General features: G+C 46.5%; 1 protein-coding gene across 1 annotated transcript; it reads left to right on the top strand.

The window, feature by feature from the left end:
* The first annotated feature begins 6,791 nt into the window (after window positions 1-6,791).
* Window positions 6,792-18,701, top strand: NEU3 (neuraminidase 3). Its single transcript, XM_053310903.1, has 3 exons — window positions 6,792-6,861; window positions 12,232-12,454; window positions 17,660-18,701. The coding sequence occupies exons 2-3, from the start codon at window positions 12,248-12,250 to the stop codon at window positions 18,680-18,682; spliced, it is 1,230 nt and encodes a 409-aa protein (XP_053166878.1). The 5' UTR covers window positions 6,792-6,861; window positions 12,232-12,247; the 3' UTR covers window positions 18,683-18,701.
* Window positions 18,702-23,164: the final 4,463 nt, after the last annotated feature.

The raw sequence follows: 23,164 nt of genomic DNA on the forward strand, positions 1-23,164 counted from the left end.
TAAAAGTCAAAATAAAAAAATAATGATAATGATAATGTTCACGTTCACCCCACCCTCGTGGGTTTGTGACTTTGAAGAAACATTTTAAAACCTGGCAGGTCAAACATAGTCTTGTCACTTGAGAGGCCACAACATCAACTTCAGCACTTGAATCTCGCAAAGGCCCTTTTGGGTAGAACTGCTGATAAAGTCCTGTTCTCCTGTAGCCTCCTGCAGCTCTTCTTCCAAGATGTCCAGAGTGATGTACTACATACTTAAGTTTCCTCTCACAACAACCCTTCAAAGCAGGCCAGGCCGTTTAAGTGGCTGGCTCAATGTCACCCAGCAAGTGTCATGGTTGAATGAAGAACTGGACTCGAGTTTTCCCAGTCCTAGTACAGCACTCTAACCACTACACCACGCTGTGCCAGCATACTTACAGACTTCTGTTTGGGCAATCTGCCTCCATCCAGTGTACTCCAGTGTATCTGACTTCATTCTCCATAACAGGATGATTTGTCAGTGACACCTGGCTTTCGAGATCTTCACTGTCCCCACCTAAGCCACGTTTAGGTAGGGTTCCAACTCTCTGTCAGCAATGTCCTTATAACAACCTATATAAAGGAAACAGTCCTTGCCTCCAGGCAAAATTAATATACCTTGTAGAAATAGGATTGAAATCTCTTTCACAGGGCCTAGTGTCTCATGAAACAAACAGGCTTCTATGGTGAAATGTTATCAAGAAAATTGTCCATAATCTTGCAGAGGGGTGAAGCCTGTGACAAACACAAGTTATTATCAAGTCTCTAATCAGGAGCTGTGAAAACAGTATGGGTTTAACAGTAGCACACAGAAAGCTAGATCCTTTTAAGCTGAGAAGACCTTCAGGTGAATGCAAATGGGTACTTGGGAACTCCCTGCCACTTGGTATAACTGGCTACAGGAGTGGCATCTAGATTTCAAAAGTTCTTTGCGGAGGCAAAGCAAGGCTGGCTGTGAGGAAAAATTTAAATTTAAGCCTTAGACCATTTTATAGTGGCTCTCAGTGTACATGGTAACAAAAATATTACAAAGACATAAAAACCTCTAGTATTTACAACACATTATATCAGCTTGTGTTTGCAACTCCTTTTATCCATTCAGCTTAAAACCTTTCTTCCTTATTTATTTATTTATTTCCTCCCACAATTTACTGACATCCCTTCATAATATAAAAAAATCTTAAGCAAGGTTAACTGTAGAGGGGGGATCTAAGACCCCCTCCTGTACAAAAGGTGAGCATGGGACTGGGAAGGTGCTACCGTTCCCCTCTTTCTCATTACTTTATCGATAACTGAACAGACTAATGACATCTAATAAGACAATACAAAACCCCAAAATAAACAAGAGATCAATTTAAAGGGGTTCAGCTGAATTACAACATTGGGACCTTAGAATCCTTTCCTAATTTTTTACTATTACTATGAATCAAGAGTTAATTTGGCTTATTTCAACTTTAAGAGAAGCACAATCATTTACAGAAGAATCATTCAGTATATGACCAAGGTGTTACCCATCTTCAGAGCATAAAAGCTCCCTTTTGCTTCCTCATGAAAGTGTTTCCAAACAACAACTCCATCCACCAAATTCACCCAAGCTTCCCATAAGAGAATGTACAAAGACGTTACAAACATAACACACTTGGCACAGTATTAAACTATTTCCTGCAGCTAGTTATCGTATATATATAATATGAATGGTGAAATATGCTTTAAATCTCTTGATAAAAGTTCAATGAATTCCAATAGGTTGCAAACTGGAGTTCTCCACTAGCTATTCCTCTGGCTGGCATCTAACTAAAAGGTTGGCTGGGTTGGGTTCCCAAGAGATTTCACTGAAGCAGGGGGAGAGGAAAAGGCTCCAATTCTCCCCAAGACCCACATACAATGGTTAAAATGCAGGAATTACACTTTTTATATTTAGCTGCAATAAGAAGAAACATGGTGATCCCTTTTCCTTCCAATTTTCCAGAAAGGTAGGCTACTGGTCATGATGCTGGACCCAAATATTGGGTCACAACTGCAGCCATACATCCTTTGTCCTCTTTTACAAACAAGCAAAAGGGTTTCTCATAGATTGGAAATGCTAGTGCTGCTGCAGAAACTAATAAAGGCAGAGAGAGAAAGTACAGACGCAGCAATACCTTGTACATATTTATATACATTTTCCTCCCCCATCTGAGCTAAATCACAGTCATTCTTGGCTGTTCCATTAATTGTGCTAATGGGAGAGTAAGTCCACCTTCCATCTTCTGCTATTTTTTTCTTATATCCGGGGTGCTTTGGCTTACAAAAGCCAAAATTCGTTCTTGCTAATGTCTATCTGAGTATATTGCCCAAAAGCTTTTTCCAATCTTTCCAGGAATTCGCCAGGGTTTTCCTCAGGCTTTTGTGTAATTTGGTGCACTTTAGCCATATTAATTGGTTTGGGAATACAAGTTTTTAGAGCCTCTAAAAATAAATGTCCCAGTATTTCTTTAAAGCTTCTTATCCTCTAGTTCCGTGATCCCATGCGGGCTTTTCTGATGGGAACAGAAGTTGAGCTTGTAGCTCATTCTTATCAGTCCCCTCAAGGGCCAACTGGTGGCCGCGGCCTTCCACTAATCGCCTCTCCTCACTTGTTAGAAGACTGCGAGACATCTGTCTGATGTCTGACCATGTGGGGTTGTGAATCTCAAAAATGGATTCCCATAATCCAGCCATTTTTGTTGGATCTTCCCTAAGGGTGGGATAGTTATTTTTCCAATTTAATAAATCTGCTGAGGTGAAAGGCACATGTATCAAAGCCACCTCCCCTTCTGCCGTTATTTTTCCCACAATGGGCATTGCAAGGCTAGGCTTTGTGTCTGAGCCCTAGTATGTGTTGCTATTGGGGAATATTGAGCCGGGGTTTGGGAAGGGGGTAGATTTTGTGGCAAGGCCTGAGATGAGGAGAGTAAATCACGCTGCTCCTGTTTCCCAGTATCAACCAAACCTATGCCCTCCCCCTCCCGGTGTCCCGTATCCCCTAAACCGCACGGCCCACAACCTATGCCTTCCCCCACCCTGTCTGTTTCCCCCCTCTGAACCAAACCTATCCCCTCCCCCCGGGTCTGGACCGGGACGACGTGCTTGCATGTGGAGAATATACGGGTGCAGGGAAGGGATAAGACTCGCAAGGGTGCACATATGGAGGAGGTTTCCTTAGTGGTGGGGCTGCAGGGAACGTCTTCCCTACGGCGATCAAAGAAGTCTTCCGTAGCCCGCTTGCTTTTAACATATCCTCCTCTCTCCAAAGCTCCATAAAAGCCTGTGCATAGCTATGTTCTTCAAATTTTGAGGTTCTGGTGCAAAAGAGTAATAACTGCAAAATAGTTTGGTAATCAACAGAACCCTCTTCCGGCCATTTTAATCCATTTTCTAATTCGTAATATGGCCAACAATTTTGACAGAAATTGGTCATTTTCTTTTTCTAAGGGGATTTCCTCCCGTTAGAGCTATCCAATTCTTTAACACACATTGTAACGGAGTACAGTTTTCTCCTTTCTTCTTGCTCTGAGCAGTACCCATTCTTTCCTGGTAAGTAGCTTAGTAATTGGGGACTCTAACCCACACCAGGGGACTCTAACCCCTCTTGTTTAAGTCTACTTACCCGCTCCGGAGCGTCCATCCTCTCAGCACGCTTTCTGGGGACTCTAACCCCTCTTTTGCCTTAGTTCTCCGATTTCTGGCCCCTAGTTGTGGAAGGTCCCGGCGCGATGGTAGAGCCTTGCCCACTACTCAACAAAGGTGAGGTGCCAACTGGGCTGGTTAGTCTATCTGTCGCCGGGGGCCTCTCCACCCAGTGGGGGTTGCCTACGCTCGTGTAAGGAATGTGGCCCCAATCCGAGTCATGGCACCAATTTGCTATACCATCCAAATGGTTCTTTTACTGGGTCAGTGAGCCAAAGAACATCACCAGCGGAGAAGTTTAAAAGGCTTTATTATTTGCTCTGCAGAAGCAAAGGTTCTGGTCGGCTATTGCCTAAATTCCAGAACCCCCGAGCATCATTTACAACAGACTTTTATACTTTACAGATCACGTAGGCAAGTAATTACACGATGATTACATTATCTCACTTGTAGGTAAATAATAACAATAGAAATTGCTGAGGAGATTCCGATGATAACGGTTGAGCTACAGAGGAAGTCTCAGAGATAACAGTTGGGGCTAGAGAGGAAATTCCAGAGATAACCTTTAATTAAGTTCTTATCATATAGTGTGTTTTAAACCTCTCAGTATGAAATTGGTTTTCTGAGTATATCAGGCCCAGTATAAGGATGTCAACAGAATTGGCAGAATGCCTTCAGAGTGGAGGCCAGACAGGATCCCGGGGCAGGCAGCCAGCCTAGGTGCTACTACTAGAAAAGCTAGGACAGTGATGAGGCAAAAATCCCCCTTTAATTACCTTGGGGTCCCCAGATGTGGTTGTAGTCCAATGACAGCTGGGGGACCCAGTTGGGACGCCCTGGACTAGCAGGGTGGCCTTGCTCCATAGAGGCTTCATCTGCCTGGCTTGTTGAAGGAGCAGGGTGCTGGTGACAGAGAGAGAGAGAGAGAGAGAGAGAGAGAGAAGGCAGCCAAGATTGGCAGCAGAAGGTCTGGCTTGGAAGACACACACATGCAGCTGGGCACCTGACACATCTGTCCAAAACATTTCTGGCCGATCTCTTCCAGAGAGATGGCATCTACTTTTTCATGGTGCTCGTTGATCACTTGCTGGAATCGTACACATGAAGGGGGAGCCCTGGAAAACTGGGGCCCACCACATCAGTGGCAGGAAAGAAGACTTTGCCACTCTCAGTGCCACAGCGGAGTATTTCAAGTGGATTTGGGCTGGATTCTTGTGCCAAAAATCCTTGGCTCCTTAGTTGCGCTTTCAACTCTAATCCAAATTGGACTGGTCGCATTTTCCTAAAGGTCGCTTGTTTACTCACAAAAACTGGATGCTTGGGGAAATCTGGATGGGGTGAGGTGTGCATAAATATAGATTAGTAGATTTCCAACACTGACCAGGTAAAGTCATTTTGCATAGATTACACTTCTGGATCAGGCCCAAGGCCTAACTAGTCCAACACTCTGCTTCACACAGTGGCCCATCAGATGCCTCTGGGAAGCCCACAAGCAAGAGCTGAGGGCATGCCCTCCTGCTGTTGCTCCCCTGCAAATGGTATTTATTTACAGGTATCTTGCCTCTGGGGCTGGAGGTGGCCTATAGCCACCAGACTAGTAGCCATTGCCAGAGCTGTCCTGCATGGATTTTAAAGCCATCCAAGCAAGGGGTTATCATCACATCCTGTGGCAGAGAATTGCATTGATTAATCATGCACTGTGTGAAAAAGTTCTCCCTATTGTCAGTCCTAAATTTCCCGATCTCCAGTTCCCTGGGATGGCCCCTGCTTCTAGTGTTGTGAGAGAGGGAGAAAAATTTCTCGCTGCCTGCTCTCGCCACTCCATGCATAATTTTATACACCTTGATCATGTCTCCCTGGCCCAGAGAACCAGCATAGCATAGTGGTTAGAGTGCTGGACTAGGACCAAGAAGACCCAAGTTTGAATCCCCATGAAACTCACTGGGTGACTCTGGGCCAGTCATGTATCTCTTACCCTAACCTAAATCACAGGGTTGTTGTGAGGATAAAAATAACTATGTACACTGCTCTAATTACCTCGAAGAAAGAGTGGGATATAAGTGTTAAAATAAAATAAATGATACTATATCCTTGACTCATAAGGAAGGTTCTCCAGGCCCCTGAGCATCTTGGTTGCCCTCTTCTGCACCTTTTCCACTTATAGAATATCCTTCTTAAGATATGGCAACAAGAACTGCACACAGTACTTCAAATGTGGGTGCACCATAGATTTGTATGTTATAACACTAGCATTCCTATTTTCAATCCTCTTCCTAATGATCCCTAGCACAACAATGAGGCCCACCAGATGCCACTGGAAGCCTACAGGCAAGAGGTGAGGGGGCATGCCCTCTCCCTCCTGCTGTGACTCCCCTGCAACTGGTACTCAGAGGCATCCTGCCTCTGATCCTGGAGCTGGCCTATAGCCCTCCGGCTAGTAGCCCTTGATAGACCTCTCCTCCATGAAGTCATCCAAACCCCTCTTAAAGCCATCCAGGTTGTTGGCTGTCACTACGTCCTGTGGCAGAGAGTTCCACAAGTGGCTCACGTGTTGTGTGAAAAAAACTTCCATTTGTTGTTCCTAGATTTCCTGGCAATCAATTTCATGGGATGACCCCTGGTTCTAGTGTTACGTGAGAGGGAGAAGAATTTCTCTCTGTCCACTTTCTCCACACCATGCATGGTTTTATAGACCTCTATCATGTCTCCCTGCAGTCGTCTTTTTTCTAAACTAAAAAGCCTCAGGTGTTGTAGCCTTGCCTCCTAAGAAAGGTGCTCTAGTCCCCTGATCATCTTGGTTGCCCTTTTCTGTACCTTCTCCAGTTCAACAATGTCCTTTTTAAGATGTGGTGACCAGAATTGTACGCAGTACTCCAAGTGTGGTCGCACCATAGTTTTGTATGAGGGCATTATAAAGTTAGCCGTTTTATTTTCAATCCCCTTCCTAATGATCCCTAGCATGGAACTGGCCTTTTTCAGAGCTGCCGCACATTGAGTCGACACTTTCAACGAGCTGTCCACCACGACCCCAAGGAACCTGCCGAGCCGGTCTGCGGCTTCCTCGGGAGGAGGGAGAAAGCCCAAGCCAGCCCCTGCTGCCGCCGGAGAGGGCCTGAGCCGCTGCTCCAGAGCGCCCTCGACGCCAAATCCTTGCGGCTGCTCGGCTGCTGCGCTCCAGGGAAGCCGCTGCAAGGTGAGTGATGGAGGCGACGCGTGCCTTACTAAAGGCCGGCGAGGCGAGGAGCTCTGGGCTGGACGCAGCCGCTCCCCAGAGGGGAAACAGCGCGGGAGGGGGGGATCCCCGGTCATGGCACGAAGCGCTTCCCCATCGCGCCCTACCCCTCTGCCCAGCCTGCCCTCCCTTCCCCGGCCCCCACTTTCTCCCCTAGAAAAAGACAGCCCCCCCCCCGTGTAGAGGAGGGGTCTCCATAGAGCCCCATAGAGGAGACCAGCCAGGGACAATCGCCGCCCCCACCCCAGAGAGAGAGAGAAGAACCCTAGTTTCTCCTCCCAGCTCCCGGGTTGGAGCAGCCCCTCGAGAGACGGGCGCCTCCGCCTTCTTCTCCCTCCTTGCTGCACAGAAGCCTCTGAACTGCAAAGACGCTCTTCTCTTCGCACCCCCCCCCCAGTCGAATATGGAGCCGCACAGCCCCCCCCCCCGCCCTTCCTGGGCAGAGATGCGTGGGACCCATCCATCCATCCACCCATCCATCCATGGTCCCGAGCTCCCGCTGCCGAGGATCTCCTCGGTCTTCTTTGGGTCCTCTGCACACCCCTTCAGTGTCCACCCCTGCTCTGCCCAAGATGAGCCCTCAACGCCCCATTTCCGAGGCACTGGGCTGGAATTCGACGGGAATCAGGCAAAGCAAGCACCCAGGGAGTCCGCCAGCAATCTCCTGGAAGTCATCACGTGCCACTCCTGGGTGCTGGGCTGTAACTGGATTTGGCAGGGGTGGGGGACCTGTGAGCCGCTTTTTAAGAAATGGTTGCGGCAGCAGCTGGAGGGGGGCAGTTTCAAATCCAGACTGCAGTGCTGTCTGACTGAGGAAGAGCTAGAAGGGGGTGGGGTGGGGGGATGTCTCAAAATCGGGTCCCCAGCTGTGGTCGGACTCCAGCTCCCACCAATGGCCAAAAGCCAAGGTGGCTGGAAATTCTGGGAGCCGCAGTCCAGCCACATCTGGGTGCTGCCGCGATTGGGGAGCCCCTGCTGCGTTTCCGGGGTGCCATTTCCCTGATGAGCATGGTGTGGCCTCCGGAGTTATTGGCTCTGCAGGGTGAAACAGACCCATGTTCCATGTGTGCTACATTTCCCCCCAAGGGACAAGTAGGAGCAGCTTTTGCGGGGTGGCAGTTTAATCGGGGAGTGTGTGTGTGTGTGTGTGTGTGTGTAACATATGTTAGGCTTTTAATTAGATTTGTAGTTTTAATATGTTTAATATTGGGTTTTAAATGATTTAAAATGAATTTAATGGTTGATTTAATGTTTTAAATGATTTTAACCTGTAAACTGCTCAGAGACACAAGTTTGGGGCGGTATAGAAATAATATAAATAAATAAATAAATCTTTCTATGCAGCCCAACCAACACTTGTATCTCTGGGCAGTATAGAAGTATTAAGTATTCAATTGACTTAAGTCAAGTATGGAATCGACTGAACACAGGCACACAGGCATGTAAATAAATAACCACTTGCCTGGTTGTCTGGGTTGAGTTGGAAATGTGCCCAAGCAACTAGGCAGGGGAGCTTGACAAGAGCTGTTCTTTGAGACCACAATCAGGGGCAGCATTTCCACGGGGCAGAGTAAGGTGTGGATACAAGGAGGGGCTCGGGGTGTGTGTGATGTATTATGGTAGACTTGACCCAGTATGGTAGACTTGACCCAGAGGTTCTTTTCTGGGCAGATGGAGCCCAATAATCAGCCCAGATGAGAGGATTTAAAGATCAAAGCTTTTATTCTGCCTTAAGAAGAGAGGTGTTACTTTGGCTTATGCTCAAAGCAGGACAAAGAATTATTTCAAACAGCCTACCTTTATACAAGAAAAATTCAAAAGTCATCCACACACACAAAAAACAGCATATTGTTGCCAGAGTCCCGAGGCCAGGCACAAACCACAAACATGTACACAGGAAGACATCAACTTCTTCCTAGTCATATCAGCTTTTCTACATATCAGCTTTTCTACATTCCAGTCGGTCGCTGTAACCTATGGGGGATGGAAAACTACTAGAGGGACATAGTTTTGACAGTGCTTTGCACTGACAGGAAAAGCAACTTCTCCTGCAGAGAACTATAACTTCAAACTAATTCGAGCTGTGCAATTCTGTTACTATTTCACTATACATCAGGGGGGACAGGCGCACCCACCCCCACCAGGGTGAGCAACACCCACATTTATGGTTGCCGCCATTCCTCATCCCACTGGGACCTGCTGATCACTTTCCCTTCCTTGCCCCACTGGGGAACACCTTTTCTCCCCACTATTAGATATGTTTGGATCGTGTGGGCAATCTGCAGATAGGTTTCACTCGCCTGGAGTATGTGGAATCTCTGCTACCACTGTTCTGCTGCCTCTGCTAACTGAGCAAGGAGGCGCCTTTTCAAGTGGTGGTTCTCTTATCTTTAGCACGGGGAGAACAACTGGCCCTATCCAGCCCCAGCACAGCATCCCTCCAGTCAGTGGCTGTAGCTGGTGTCCACCTTATGTTTCTTTTTAGATTGTGAGCCTTTGGGGGACAGGGAACCATTTTATTTATTCATCTTATTTTTCTATGTAAACTGCTTTGGGGAGGACTTCTTTTGAAAAGTGTGTGTGTGTGTGTGTGTGTGTGTGTGGTAGTAGTAGTAGTAGTAGTAGTAGTAGTAGTAGTAGTAGTGAATCTGCCAAGGTATTGTAGGATCTTACACCCCCGCCACCCTCAACACAAGCTAGGAATGACCTGATGCCCCCGCCTGACTTGGTGGCCTAGTCTGAGAGCGCTAACCGGTTGCTGCTGCTGTCGCTGCTGTCTCAGAAGCATGACCTGAGATTGGTGAGCCTTGGGCCACCCTGGCCCCCATCGACCAGCCGAGGGCAAGCAAGCAACTCAAGGTGTTTGCGGGCTAGTCACTTCTGCGGACTTACTTGCAACAAAGTTGTGACGATCCTTATGGACTCGCCATCAGGGCAACGTAAGGGTGGTTGTGCTCATCATGTGAGTGGGACGGAGTGGGAATTCTAGTCTGCATCAGCAATTGAGGGTGGAGAGCCTGAGGGTGAAAGCTGTGGGTGGATTCATTCAAGCAAAGTAAAGACACCAGTTATGTTGAAGACGTCCCCACTCCCACCCCCACCCCCAGACACAGCAGGTCCTGCAGTGAGCTGGCCATACTGGAAATTCCTGCCGGTCTGCACAGCACCAGAGAGTTGCTTCACATTCATCAGAACTAGACATCCCCAGGGCACAGCTCTAGACCTGCTTAGTATCACTCAGTTGCATATATGCCCTGGTTGCGTATGAGTGGGAAACTAGAAATGTGAACACTGTAAGATATTCCCCTCAGGGGATGGAGCCGCTCTGGGAAGAGCAGAAGGTTCCCAGTTCCCTCCCTGACAGCATCTCCAAGAGAGAGCTGAGAGAGACTCCTGCCTGCAACCTTGGAGAAGCCGCTGCCAGTCTGTGAAGACAATACTGAGCTAGATAGACCAGTGGTCTGACTCAGTATATGGCAGCTTCCTATGTTCCTATGAGATTACATCCTGATGAAGAGCCCAACTTTTCTGTTTGTCCATATTTTTGTTGCTATCAGCAGCTTTTATTTATACAGTCACAAGAGAGGGCATTTCACCAGGAAGCAGCAAGTTTCCTAAGCAAAAATGTGCAGCTTGAGAGCTTGCACTGATTATTGTAAACATGAGTTGGTCCAGAAACAACTAAGAGTTTGCACCAACTTAAAGATGATATTTCATCTTTCTTGTGGGTGAGAGTTCTGTGGACTAGAAGAACCTGCTTTGTCAGATGCACAAACAGCTTCCACCACTATGAAGTCTTTCAAGTGCCAAAAGACTCTTGGTTTACCTCCAAGAGATTAAAAGATAGCACTCTGGAATGTTGTCACGATAGTTGCCCCTAATAAACTGCTTATACACAATCCCCCAGGAAGTTCTCCTGAACAAGCCCCAGTGAACAAAAGGTGATGTGTGACTTGAACAGGATAACATCCTGGTGGACTGTGTGTCCCAAATCTATATGCCATTGGCACAGTCAAGGCCATTGTGGTGTAGTGGTTAGAGTGCTGGACTAGGACTGGGGAGACCCGAGTTCAAATCCCCATTCAGCCATGAGAATTGCTGGGTGAATCTGGGCCAGTCACTTCTCTCTCAGCCTGACCTACTTCACAGGGTTGTTGTGAGGAGAAACTTAAGTATGTAGTACACCGCTTTGGGCTCCTTGGAGGAAGAGCGGGATATAAAATGTAAATAATAAATAAATAAATAAATAAAATCAACACTGCACAAAGCAATTACAAGTCTATCAATAAAATAGTATTACAAGAAGAAGAAGAAAGAAGGGGAAAGGTGGGGGGAGCGGGGCTTTGCAAAACTACTGTATAGACCGATCAACTTGACCATAGAGAACGGGCAAGATGCTAGAACAGATTATAAAGTGTTGGTCAGTAAGCACTTGGAAAAAAATGTGGTGATTAGTAACAGCCAGCACGGGTTTATCAAGATCAAGTCATGCCAAACTCATCTCATCTCCTTTTTTAGGGTACAGTTGCTCATTTAGTAGGCCATGGGAATTGTGTAGACAAAGTCTTTCCTTCCATGTACAAGCCTACACATGATGAGAAAACTGATAGCTTCTGACCATTTGAGGACATGATTGCCCCAGAGAAGTCCCCCTTCGTGCCCCCACTTGCCCAGAGTTAAGAACCAATTCAGAGAGGCTTGTAAAAAGAAAAGACTTTAAAACAGTTTTATTCAAGTACTACAGACTGCTTCCAGCAAAGACTGGCAGTGGCTTCTCCCAGGTTACAGTCAGGAGTCTCTATCAGCCCTGTCTTGGAGATGCTGCCAGGGAGGGAACCTAGAACCTTCTGCATGCAAGCAGGCAGGTGTTCTTCCCAGACTGGCCCCATCCCCTAAAGGGAAAATCTTACTGTGCTGCTCACACATGTAGTCTCCCATTCCAATGCAAACCAGGGCAGACCCTGCTTGGCAAAGGAGATAAGGCATGCTTGCTGCCACGAGACCAGCTCTCCCTTTCATTTTAAAAGCCAGCAATCACTCTGGATGGCAAACAGAAAGTAAAAGCCCTTGAAAACTTGAAAGCGTCGCATGTTAGAGACTTCAACTGTGAGATCCATGTATGGTCAAAATAGCACACCTGTCCTGTGTATCTTTCCATAGCTCAGGGGTTCCCAAGCATGAGCCCCTGTTGTTATTGTTATTGTTGTTGTTGTTGTTGTTGGCAGCTCCGAACCCACTCTCCCACTGCACAGGTTTTCTGGTTTCTCACAAATTCCTGACATACATATTCTCTCTCTCTCTCTCTCCCCACCCCACTCTGGCCCCCACCAGAACTCCCCCAGCAATCATGACTGAGGCTCACATCCGTTCTGAGAAGGTGACTCTTTTCCGCCAGGAAGCGCTCCAAGGCCTCACCTATCGCATCCCAGCCCTGCTGTACCTGCCCCTGGAGTCCACTTTCTTGGCTTTTGCGGAGGAGCGCTCATCGCCCAGAGATGAAGATGCCCTCTTCCTGGTGATGAGGCGAGGGCAGAAGCAAGGCACATCTGTCCAGGTGACACAGGCAGGGGAAGAAAGTAGCCGTGCTGGTCTTGGTTTTATTCTATTCCCCTTCACCTGCAGCATTTGAAATTAACCCCATATGAACCTGCCAGGGCCCTCCATTCGGCATCTCAGGCTCTGCTCATGGCCCCACCATCAAGAGAGATCTGGTTGTTGGGGACTACAGACTGGGACTTTTTGGTTGTGGCCCCTCGACTTTGGAACACCCTCCCAGAAGAGCTCCACCAAGCTCCTACCCTCAGTGCTTTAAAAAAAAGAAATAAAACCAATTAGAGGCACATCTTTTAGAGGAGCTTTTCAATGTTTTATCTGCTGTTAGTTCTTAGCAAGTGGACGGAGACTCTAAAACAGGGATTCTCAACGCTGGGTCCCCAGATGTTATTGGACTTCAACTCTCATAATCCCCAGCCCCAGTGGCCTTTGGTTGGGGATTATGGGAGTTGAAGTCCAATAACATCTGGGGACCCAACGTTGAGAATCTCTGCTCTAAAAGATGGTACAGAATTGAGCATCCATTCAGCTACACAAATAGATCCATTCTTGAGCATATGTATCTTCGTTGCAGTACTGCAGCACTAGACTGGATATCAGCCATTGTTACTCCAGGTATCTGGATGGACAGGAAAAGATAGTTTCCCAATAAACACTGAGCTTGTGGTTCTTCACCCAGAAGCAGAGTCTGGATGATCAGCCACAAGGGGTGGAGGATGCTCCTTGTAACAGGAGAGAGGGATATAAGAAGAGTCCTGCTGGATCAGGCCAAGGAGGCCCATCCAGTCCAGCATCCTGTTTCAGACAGTGACCCACCAGATGCCTCTGAGAAGCCCACAGGCATAGTTCTGTGCCTGCCCTCCCTCCTCCTGCTGTTGCTCCCCTACAACTGGTATTTAGAGGCATCGTGCCTCTAGGGCTGGAGGTGGCCCACAGCCACTCGACTAGTAGCTATTGATATACCTGTCCCCTATGAATTTGTCTAAGCCCCTTTTTAAAGCCATCCAAGCTAGTGGCTATCACCACATCCCATGGCAGAGATTCCATAGATTATGTGCTGTGTGAAAAAGTACTTCCTTCTGTTGGTCCTAAAATTCCAGGTCTTCACTTTCAGGGCTGGTTCTAGTGTTGTGAGAGAGGGAGAAGAATGTCTCTCTCTGTCCACTCTGTCTACTCCATTCATAATTTTATAGAACTCTGTCATGTCTCCCTTCAGTCCCTCTTTTCCAGACTAAAGAGCCCCAGGTGCCATAGCCTTCCTTCATAAGGAAGGTGCTCCAGGTCCCTGATCGTCTTGGTTGCCCTCTTCTGCACCTTTTCCCGTTCTACAATGTCCTTCTTAAGATACGGTGACCAGAACTGTACACAGTACTCCAAATGTGGCTGCACCATAGATTTGTATAAGCTCATTATACTATTGGCATTCTTTTTTTCAATCCCCTTCCTAATGATCCCTAGCATGGAATTTGCTTTGTCCACAGCTGCCGCACACTGAGTCGACACTTTCCACAAGCTGTCCACCACAACCCCAAGATCCCTCTCCTGGTCAGTCACTGACAGCTCAGATCACATTAGCATATATATTAAATTGGGGGGGAGCGGTTTGCCCCAATGTGCATCACGTTACACTTGCTTTCACTGAACTGCTTTTGACATTTTATTGCCCACTCACCCAGTTTGGAGAGATCCTTTTGGAGTTCCTCACAATCTGCTTTGGAATTCTCTGCCACAAGATGTGGTGGCAGCCAACAACCTGGATGGCTTTAAGAGGGGTTTGGATCACTTCATGGAGGAGAGGTCTATCAATGGCTACTAGTCAGAGGGATATAGGCCACCTCCAGCCTCAAAGGCAGGATGCCTCTGAGTACCAGTTGCAGGGGAGTCACAGCAGGAGAGAGGACATGGCCCTTTCAACTCCTGCCTGTAGGCTCCCAGTGGCATCTGGTGGGCCACTGTGTGAAATAGGATGCTGGACTAGATGGGCTTTCTTGGGCCTGATCCAGCAGGGCTGTTCTTAGGAGGAAAGACTAGAGAGCCTGGGGCATTTTCCTCTGTCAGTCATATGACTTAAGGAGGGTGTGATAATAAGGGTGCGTGAAATTGTTTAGGTTCCAGGGAAAGTGAATAGGGTGAAGTTTTCTCCCTCGCCCACAAGACTAGAACCTTCTGGATACATCCTCTCCTCGCATTCACTGAACAGGGGGAAGCAGGGAGCAGGGCCACACTGGCTGGCCATGCCCTCTGCACCAGTGCACTCCCTAGCCATGCCCCCCCCACCTACTCCACCTTTGTATTTGGCATTTGTCTGCAAGGGCAAGCACTGACCGTGGAAAGAGCCCCTCCCTGTGCTTGGGAACACAAAGTGGGGTCTCCTTTGGATCAGGATGGTGGGGTGGGAGGGATTGAAGGCTATGGCAGATTAATGGTAGTGGCAAATGTAGCATTTGCTACGGGCCCTGCGTTTTAAAGGGCCCCGCACGCCCAGCTTCCAACTGGGAATTAAAGTTAAAACCTTTTGCATTTTAAAACCTTGTATTCATTTTTACAATATCTTAGCAATCCAATTACATTTAATTAAGTAAATATTGACTTCCTGCTTACCTGTCTGCACGGTTCATGTTAGCTATACATATAAACCATTGCTATAATAATTCAAAACATATCTACTCCACATTGCAACTCAATTTTACCCTAGCCAACCTGCTGGGAATTAAAGTAAAAACTTTACCTGTTTTATTTGGTCCATGTTAGATAAAATATCCCTTTTCTGCTAAATGTGCCTTTGAAGAGAAGGCCCAGCACAGCATCTGTCCAGTGGCTGTTGCTGGTGCCTACTACATTTTTCTTTTTAGCGTGTGAGCCCTTTGGAAACAGACAATCATCTATCCACTCTTTATTTTTCTATGTAAACCACTTTGAGAATTTTGATTGGAAAATGGTATATAAATGTTCACTGTTGTTGTATTAAGCGTGAGTTTGTGGCTTGGTCCCCCATACTCCAAAATATAGCAAATGAAAAAAATTGAATTACTTTACTATGCAAGTAAATAATTTATATTTTAATATTTATGTGCATTTTTAAAAAAATTAGGGCCCCTTTATAACATATGCTACAGGCCCCACACTCGCTCAATCCAGCCCAGGAACTTGAAGCCCCCACCACCACTCAGGCCTGACACTACAAAGTATTAACATGCATGCCTCAGAAAGAAATGTACACAATCTTTGGTTCCATGTTACAGGATAAATGCACATGTGTCCAAAGAAAGAAATATAGGCAAACAGTGGCCCCGTGGCCAGACATTTCAAAAGGCACACTACAGAGGTGCTCTTACCCCTGGACTTCCGGGCCAAAGTCCAGGGCCTCCACACCCCCAGCCCCCCCTCCCAATCCTCCTTGGTCTGTCCTGGGTGGCACTGTGCCAGGCAGCTGAGTGCCACCTCTGCTTTAGAGACAGAGGGGGGAGTGGGGAAAGAAAGATGTGGGATGGGAATATGTGAAGTTGCGTGTGGAAATGTTTCTGCTCATGCAGATTTGCATAAATAGACCGGTTTTATATTCTTGCATTCTTCTCAGTTCAGTTGCTGTTTGTGCCCTCAAGAACCCTGTGCTAAAAATACTGCATGTGTCAAGGTGTGTGGGTGGGTGGGGGGCCTCCAAAGCAAGGTGGGGGCTCCAAAGGTCTTTAGGTCTAGGCTCCAAAATGACCTAGGTGCACCTCTGGGCACATCTTTCCCAAAGACATGCAGGCAATTGAAACGGTAACAGTCCTGAATAACTACAAACAAGTTAAGCAAAAGTGGTGTTTTCCCAGGATTCAGCAAGTTCCCGCATCGCTTTGAGATCTCTTGGCCAGGGTTTTTGCTTCACAAACAGGCCAATCAGCCATCTTGTGATAGATAAACATAAACCAGTCATCAACAATAATTATCAATGTAATTGCTTAGCTTGCAAAACCTATGAAAATTACCAATCAGTGATGACATAATTCTGGATTATTACGGGCTGTATTCATCAGTTAGATGTATATCATTAAAGACACTATTACAAAGCCCTTATGAAATATTAGGTAATAGCAATTCTGCTCACAATGCCAATTACAGGTAAGTATTGTCATTTACCTTTTTTAAAAAAATGTTTCTAAACATGAATTGAATATCAACAGCCAGGAAATTGTCTCAATCTGTCCTAAATGGGGAACTTGTGAATATCTCTTATCATAGCATACATAAGGCGATCCAATGTGCCTTAAAGAAACACTGCCATGTCGCATGATGAGTTCAAGCCATGGGGAAAAACTGTATTAAGTTTGAATATGAAAAAAGCTTCCATTTTTAAAAGGAAAGACTCAATATCCTCATGCTGGAATCTACGAGGCTGATATCTGAAAATAACACTAAACCTGATGTCTTCAGGAGAATGTAGAGAGGATAGAAAATGTTCCATTAAGGGAGCCTCCAAAACATTATGTTTGATTCTAGAACGATGTTCCAGAATCCTGGTTCTAATTGCCCTGGTACTTTTTCCTATATACTTGAGACCACAGGGGCACATAATCATGTAAATAATGTTCTTGCTACTACAGTTGGCAAAGAAGGATAATTTTACATTCTATTCTACCAGTCACTACTGCACGGTTTATGTTTATCAATCAGCCATCTTAGCAGTGAGCCTAATCATTCTTGGTACAGATGCCAGCTAAATTAGTTGGCGCACCACACAGGAAAAAAAAGCAAGCACCCAAGGGTAATGATAGAGTTAAAGTCCCCTCTGACTTGGTCCTTAGAATGGGGAGAGATAAGAACTGGTGATGACAATTGGGGGGGGGCAGGGGTGTGTGTTTGTTTGGGAGCAAAAAAATCCCAGAATGTGGGTTGGGACTACATTTCCCAGGCTGCATTCCTGTGGCCATGCCCCTCCTCACAATAATGCCTATCTTGTGATTTAGCTTCCTTGTTTGGAAGCCATGATGGTAAAGCATGTTTAATACCGATTGAAATGTGCAGTTTGGCTATTAATGTTCCCTATGACAGGAGTTCTCAAGCTTAAGTCCCCATATGTTGGTTGAAAGCCACTGCGGCTGGGGGTGATGGGAGTTGTAGTCCAATATCATCTGGGGACCCAAGTTTGAGAACTGCTGCCCTATGAAATGCAGAATCAAAAGCCAATTGAGTCACCATTTTGGCTCTCTCTGTCTTGCTCTAGTGGGGTCCTCAGGAGTCTATGATGACCGCGACACTGCCGAAACACCGGACCATGAATCCTTGCCCAGTGTATGAGAAAAGCAGTGGCACTGTTTTTCTCTTCTTCATCTGTGTGCAGACCCACATTTCAGAGGGTCACCAGATCAGGACGGGGAAGAACGCTGCCCGGCTGTGCTACGTCTTTAGCCAAGATGGAGGCCGCACCTGGAGTCAGACGACAGACCTGACGGAGGAGGTGATTGGAGAGGACTTGGTCAACTGGGCCACCTTTGCTGTTGGGCCTGGCCATGGCGTGCAGTTGAGCTCGGGGCGTCTGGTGATTCCCGCATACACCTACTACATCCACAGGCGCTGTTTTGGCCACTCGGTCCCATGCTGGACCAACCCTCATAGCTTCATGTTTTACAGTGATGACTTGGGACAGAGCTGGGTCCGGGGCCAGCTCCTTGAGAATTTGCAGACCTCGGAGTGCCAGGTTGCTGAGCTGACCCGCGAGGATCGTAGCCCAGTGTTATACTGCAGTGCTCGCAGTCAAAAGAGGTACCGAGCGGAGGCCTTCAGCATGGACCAAGGGGACCGTTTTGAAGATGCTTCCCTATGCAAGGAGTTGTATGAGCCACCAAATGGTTGTCAAGGCAGCGTAGTGAGTTTCAGCCCTGTGCTGGATCCAGGCACCCATCCCTCTTCGTCCTCCCTAGGTAATACCAAGCAATGGCTGATGTTCTCCCATCCCACCCACAGACACAGGCGCCTGGATCTGGGCATCTACCTTAATGATTCCCCACTGGAGAAGGGTTCTTGGAGAGCTCCCCAGGTGATATATGAGGGGCCCAGTGCCTACTCGGATCTGGTGGTGTGTGAGGAAGGGAGATCACTGCAGTTTGCCTGTTTGTTTGAGTGTGGGATGCACCACCCTAACGAAGAGATCGCCTTCCAGTTTGTCAACAACCCTGAACTCCTGAGGAATGGAAGAAACGCAGGCTTGGACCAGGGAAACCTGCTGGGGTATGCGAAAAGCAAGTAAAACCGCACATGCAGAAGCACTCTTCAAGCACATTTCGCTGCTTTCTGGAAACATCCTATCTAAAGCTCAACACTGGATGAACCATAGGGAGCTGCCTTCTACTGAGCCAGACCATTGGTCCATCTAGCTCAGTATTGTCTACACCAGGATGTAGACAATATCTGTGGTCGTCTAGATGTTGCTAAATTACAATTCCCACCATCCTCAGCCACAATAAATTATAACTGGGGATGATGGGGTTTGTAGTTCAGCAACATCTGGACGACCACAGGTTGGGAACCCCTGGTCTACACTGATTGGCAGCAGCTTCTCCAAGGTTTCAGGAAGGAATCTTGCCCTGCCCTGCCCTGCCCCGCCTGGAGAGGCTGCCAGGGAATGAACCAGGGACCTTTTGCATGCAAAGGGCAGATGCTCTGCCACAGCTTAATGACATCCCAGAAAGCAGGAGGTCGGCTGAGGGGGACTTCTGTGGTCAGCACACAGTGCCTTGTTCAGAACAGCAGTGGGGGTTATCCGGTTCCTGCCCTTTCATCTTCCCTGTCACTATATGTGGCACTGGAAACCTTCTGGGCACCCCAATCTTTCATGCTTGGGGCATCTTCCCCCTGTTCTTGGAGACCTTAGCAAACATTCCAAGAGCCTTGGAGGAGATGGGGGGGGGTCAGGGAAGGGATTTTGGTGCCACCCTCAAATTTGGGGGCAAATAGCCATCTGGGGTGTCTCCAGCCTTCTCTGTCTTGGTACCAAAATATTTATAATGAAATTCATGGTATCCATTGGGGCCACCAGTATAGGAGCACTTCTGCCGCCATCTTGGATGCCATGAGCCTGGCTCATATGGATGATGCTCCCTTAAGGGCCTATCCGCACTACAAACTGATATTGGGTTGAGATCACGTTTAAATGCCACTCCCCGCCCCGCCCCAAATCCTGGGAATTCCACCTTCATGAGATTGCTGAGAATTCTCTTTGTCCACGAGTCCCCTCACAGAACTCCAGTTTTCAGATTTCTCTGGAAGCGAGGGATGGCTGTCAAACCGGATTAAGTCCAGGGCATGTATTTTCCCCTGAAGCCAGACGCCAAGGAGTCTGTCTCTGTCTCTGGGTTAGTTGTTATTAATGATGTGTAATAAGAAATTGCATGAACTTATATGTAACTAGTGTTTTTAAGCCCGTTAGAATAACGGGTGCTAGACTATTCTCCCTCTTTTCATGCATTGTGTGTGTGTGTGTGTGTGTGTGTGTGTGTGTTTGTTCGTGTCGTTTTTTTATTTATCCTGTCTGTCAGGCTTTCTCTCTGTGTCTGCTTGTTTCTCATTTTCTCTTTGTTTTTGTTGCCCTCTCCTTTGTCCCTGTGTTTCTCGTTTGTTGTTGTGTTTTTTTTTAATCTCCCTTATTTTGTGCTTACATACTACTCAGTTTTTGGTTTGTGTAATTAATAGTTTTTATTTTTCTTGGTTTCCCCTCCTCCGACCTCAGAGTATTTCGTTATACACTACATTCTTGGTGAATATTTGTTCCGAGCCTGCTATTAGTCTTCCTTGTTCTGGGCCTTCCAGCACCTTGACCACGACGTCTTTAAAGCTTTGCACTCTTGACAGCGCAACATATAATTGTCCGTGGCTGAACACTGGTTTTGGCAAATAGATTCCGACTTTCTCAAGGGTTTGTCCTTGTGACTTGTTAATTGTCATTGCGAATGCTAATTTTATGGGGTATTGTCGTCTTCGCAAGGTGAATGGTAGGTCGGTGCATGTTGGTGCTAAATCTATTCTTGGGATGAAGACCATGTTTCCTTGTGCTGAACCTGTGATTACTTGTCCTATGATGATATTCTTTTCTAGGCTTGTTACAATTAGGCGGGTTCCATTGCATAATCCTTTTCTTGTGTTTAGGTTTCTTAGAAGCATTATTATTGCTCCCACTTTCAGAGAGAGTGTATGTTTTGGCATTCCTGCGGGTGTTTGGTTATTCAGGAACTCTGTTGGGTAGTTTTTGGCATCTTCCTCAGTGGTGTCATCTATTGAGTCTGCACTGTGATAAGTTATTTCTTCACCCTCCAATATGCTGAGTACCTGGTCATTGATGGTGTCTACATCACTGATCTTGGGGCATAGGATGGATCTTCTTGCTATGTGTTGGATGTTTTGGACTTGTATTTGTTCTCCGAAAATTTCTTTCACGATGTTTGTTCTGCATATGATGTTTGATGGGATCTCAATGATGTTTTCTGGTAATCCCTCAATGCGTGGTGTATCTCCGCTGCCTACTGCGATTAGCCATTTGCTGAAGTCTGGGTCTTTGGATCTTACATTGTTGTGTAGTCTTAGGATCTTGAATGTGTGCCATAGTGTACTGAATTTTATGCAGGCCTCGACAATATGGGTTTGGGTTCTGTGTGGCACTACTGGTAGTGTCTGTCGGAAATCCCCTCCCAGTAAAAATAATTTTCCACCCATGGGCTTGTTGTTCTCCATGATCTCCTTCATTAGTTTGTCTACTGCTGTTATTGCTTGAGTGGGTGCCATTGTTGACTCATCCCAAATGATTATTCTGGCTTTCTTTATGTTTTTTTGCATCTTGGGAATTGAGGCGCATGTTAGACACGGAGGTTTCAAGTATTGGTACTGGCAGTTTGAATTGTGAGTGATATGTCCTGCCGCCTTGCAGAAGGTTTGCTGCTATTCCTGTGGAGGCTACAGGGAGCGCGATTTCATTCTGGCTGTGAATTGTGCTGAGTATGGTTCTGTATAAGTATGTCTTTCCACTCCCTCCTGGGCCGTCCAAGAAAAAGCATCGGTGTTGTAGCTCATCGTTTTGGCTAGCTGTTATAATTTCTTCCATGGCTGTTCTTTGTTCATCATTGAGGGTGTTTGACATCTGTTCTGCGGTTTGTTGTTCATAGGCTTGGTTGTACGCATCGTTAAGGTGTTCTATATTATGTATGTTGTATGTAAAGCCGTAGTCTGTGCATTTCTTTCCATGGATTGTTAATATTTTTGAAATGTCTTGGAGGGCAAGGTCACAACAGACTGTGCATTCTTTATTGTGCTGTTGGTGTTTATGGACATAATCTTCAATGAGGTATGGTTCATATTTTGTGAATAGCTCCTGCATGTTCTGGAGGGATGCAAAGACGCAGATGTAGGCAAAGAGTTCTCTGATTTGCGTGGGCATGTTGTATTGTGCTGCATCTTCAAGTGTACTATCCCAGATCTTTTCATCGTTTATGAGGCCTCTCGTTTTTGCTGCTTCTTGGAAAGTTGGATATTCAATGCCATCCACGCTTCTGAGGTTTCCATAGGATGTGGCTCCTGACACATGTAGCAGTAGGAGGCGTAGGCAATAGCGTTCTTGGTCTGTTTGCAAATGCACTGAATACATTCTGCCAATCACTTTTTCAGCCCCACGTTGCCTAATTTTCCATGTGTTGTTTGCTTTGTCGAAGACATAATATACTGGGATGTCTGCGTATAATATGTGTCTTGCCTTCTCGTCTTGCTGATTTAATTTGAACCATGCTGTTAATTGTGTTTCACGGCTTGCTGCTCTGTCCGTTTGCTGCGCCAATGTCTTCTGGGTTGAAGATTACTGCTTGTTCGTCTGGGAGATGCACTGCCAGTCTATGTACTGTATGGGATTGGTAATGCATCTCGAAGCCATTTAGTCGCCATGCTGCTTCTGGGGCGCTGACGTAATGTGAATCCATGTAGGTCTTGATTTCATCATGGGTCAAAGTGTTTGGTTCTTGGATTAGGACATTTGCGCAATCATGGCCCTTGTAGACATATTTGAAAAGGTATTTCACACTCTTAATTGATGCGCAGACTTCGACATTGATGTGGCAGTTGTATTTAAGCGCTAGAAAGGGGTTATAGGGTACAACCCATCTGTTATCAATTGGTTTTCCTCTGTGTATTTTGCTCTCTCCAGTGTTTCTTCTTCTGTATTTGGGGTATCCGTTGATGTTTGAAATAGTCTGATCTTGGTAATCTTTTGGGAAATCTTTGGTGCATTTTTCATTTGACATACATGGTGATTGCCTATTGTGAGTTCCGCATGGGCCATGAATCATATGCTTTGTGACGATTTCATGAAGTTGTGGTGTTTTGACAATGTCTGGGATTTCTGCAGAAACTATACTGTCTATGCACGCGTCAGTTTTTGGTTTGTGGTTTTCTGTCAGGATTAGCAGTATGTGTGCATGTGGCAGTCCTCTTTTCTGGAACTCGATGACATACACCATGGCTGTGGGTGTTCCAAATATATGCTGTTTGCAGATGTCATTAATCAATGATTTTAGTTTTAGGTGGAAGACTCTTGCCACTAAATCTGGTCGTGATGCAGCTGTTTGGCCATGTTCAAGGTTTTCTACAATTTCACTCCAATTGGGGTTGCATGTCATTGTTATGAAGAGATCTGGTTTGCCGTACTTTCTTACAATCGCCAGGGCATCCTGATAGTTCTGGAGCATGTTTCTAG

Source organism: Hemicordylus capensis, chromosome 3 (genome assembly GCF_027244095.1).
Source record: "Hemicordylus capensis ecotype Gifberg chromosome 3, rHemCap1.1.pri, whole genome shotgun sequence".
Classification (NCBI taxonomy): domain Eukaryota; kingdom Metazoa; phylum Chordata; class Lepidosauria; order Squamata; family Cordylidae; genus Hemicordylus; species Hemicordylus capensis.

Coding starts and splice junctions, on each gene's coding strand:
- NEU3 (XM_053310903.1), top strand. CDS start 12,248: ATGACTGAGGCTCACATCCGTTCTGAGAAGGTGACTCTTTTCCGCCAG. Junction 12,455..17,659: donor AGCAAGGCACATCTGTCCAG/GTGACACAGGCA, acceptor GTCTTGCTCTAG/TGGGGTCCTCAGGAGTCTAT.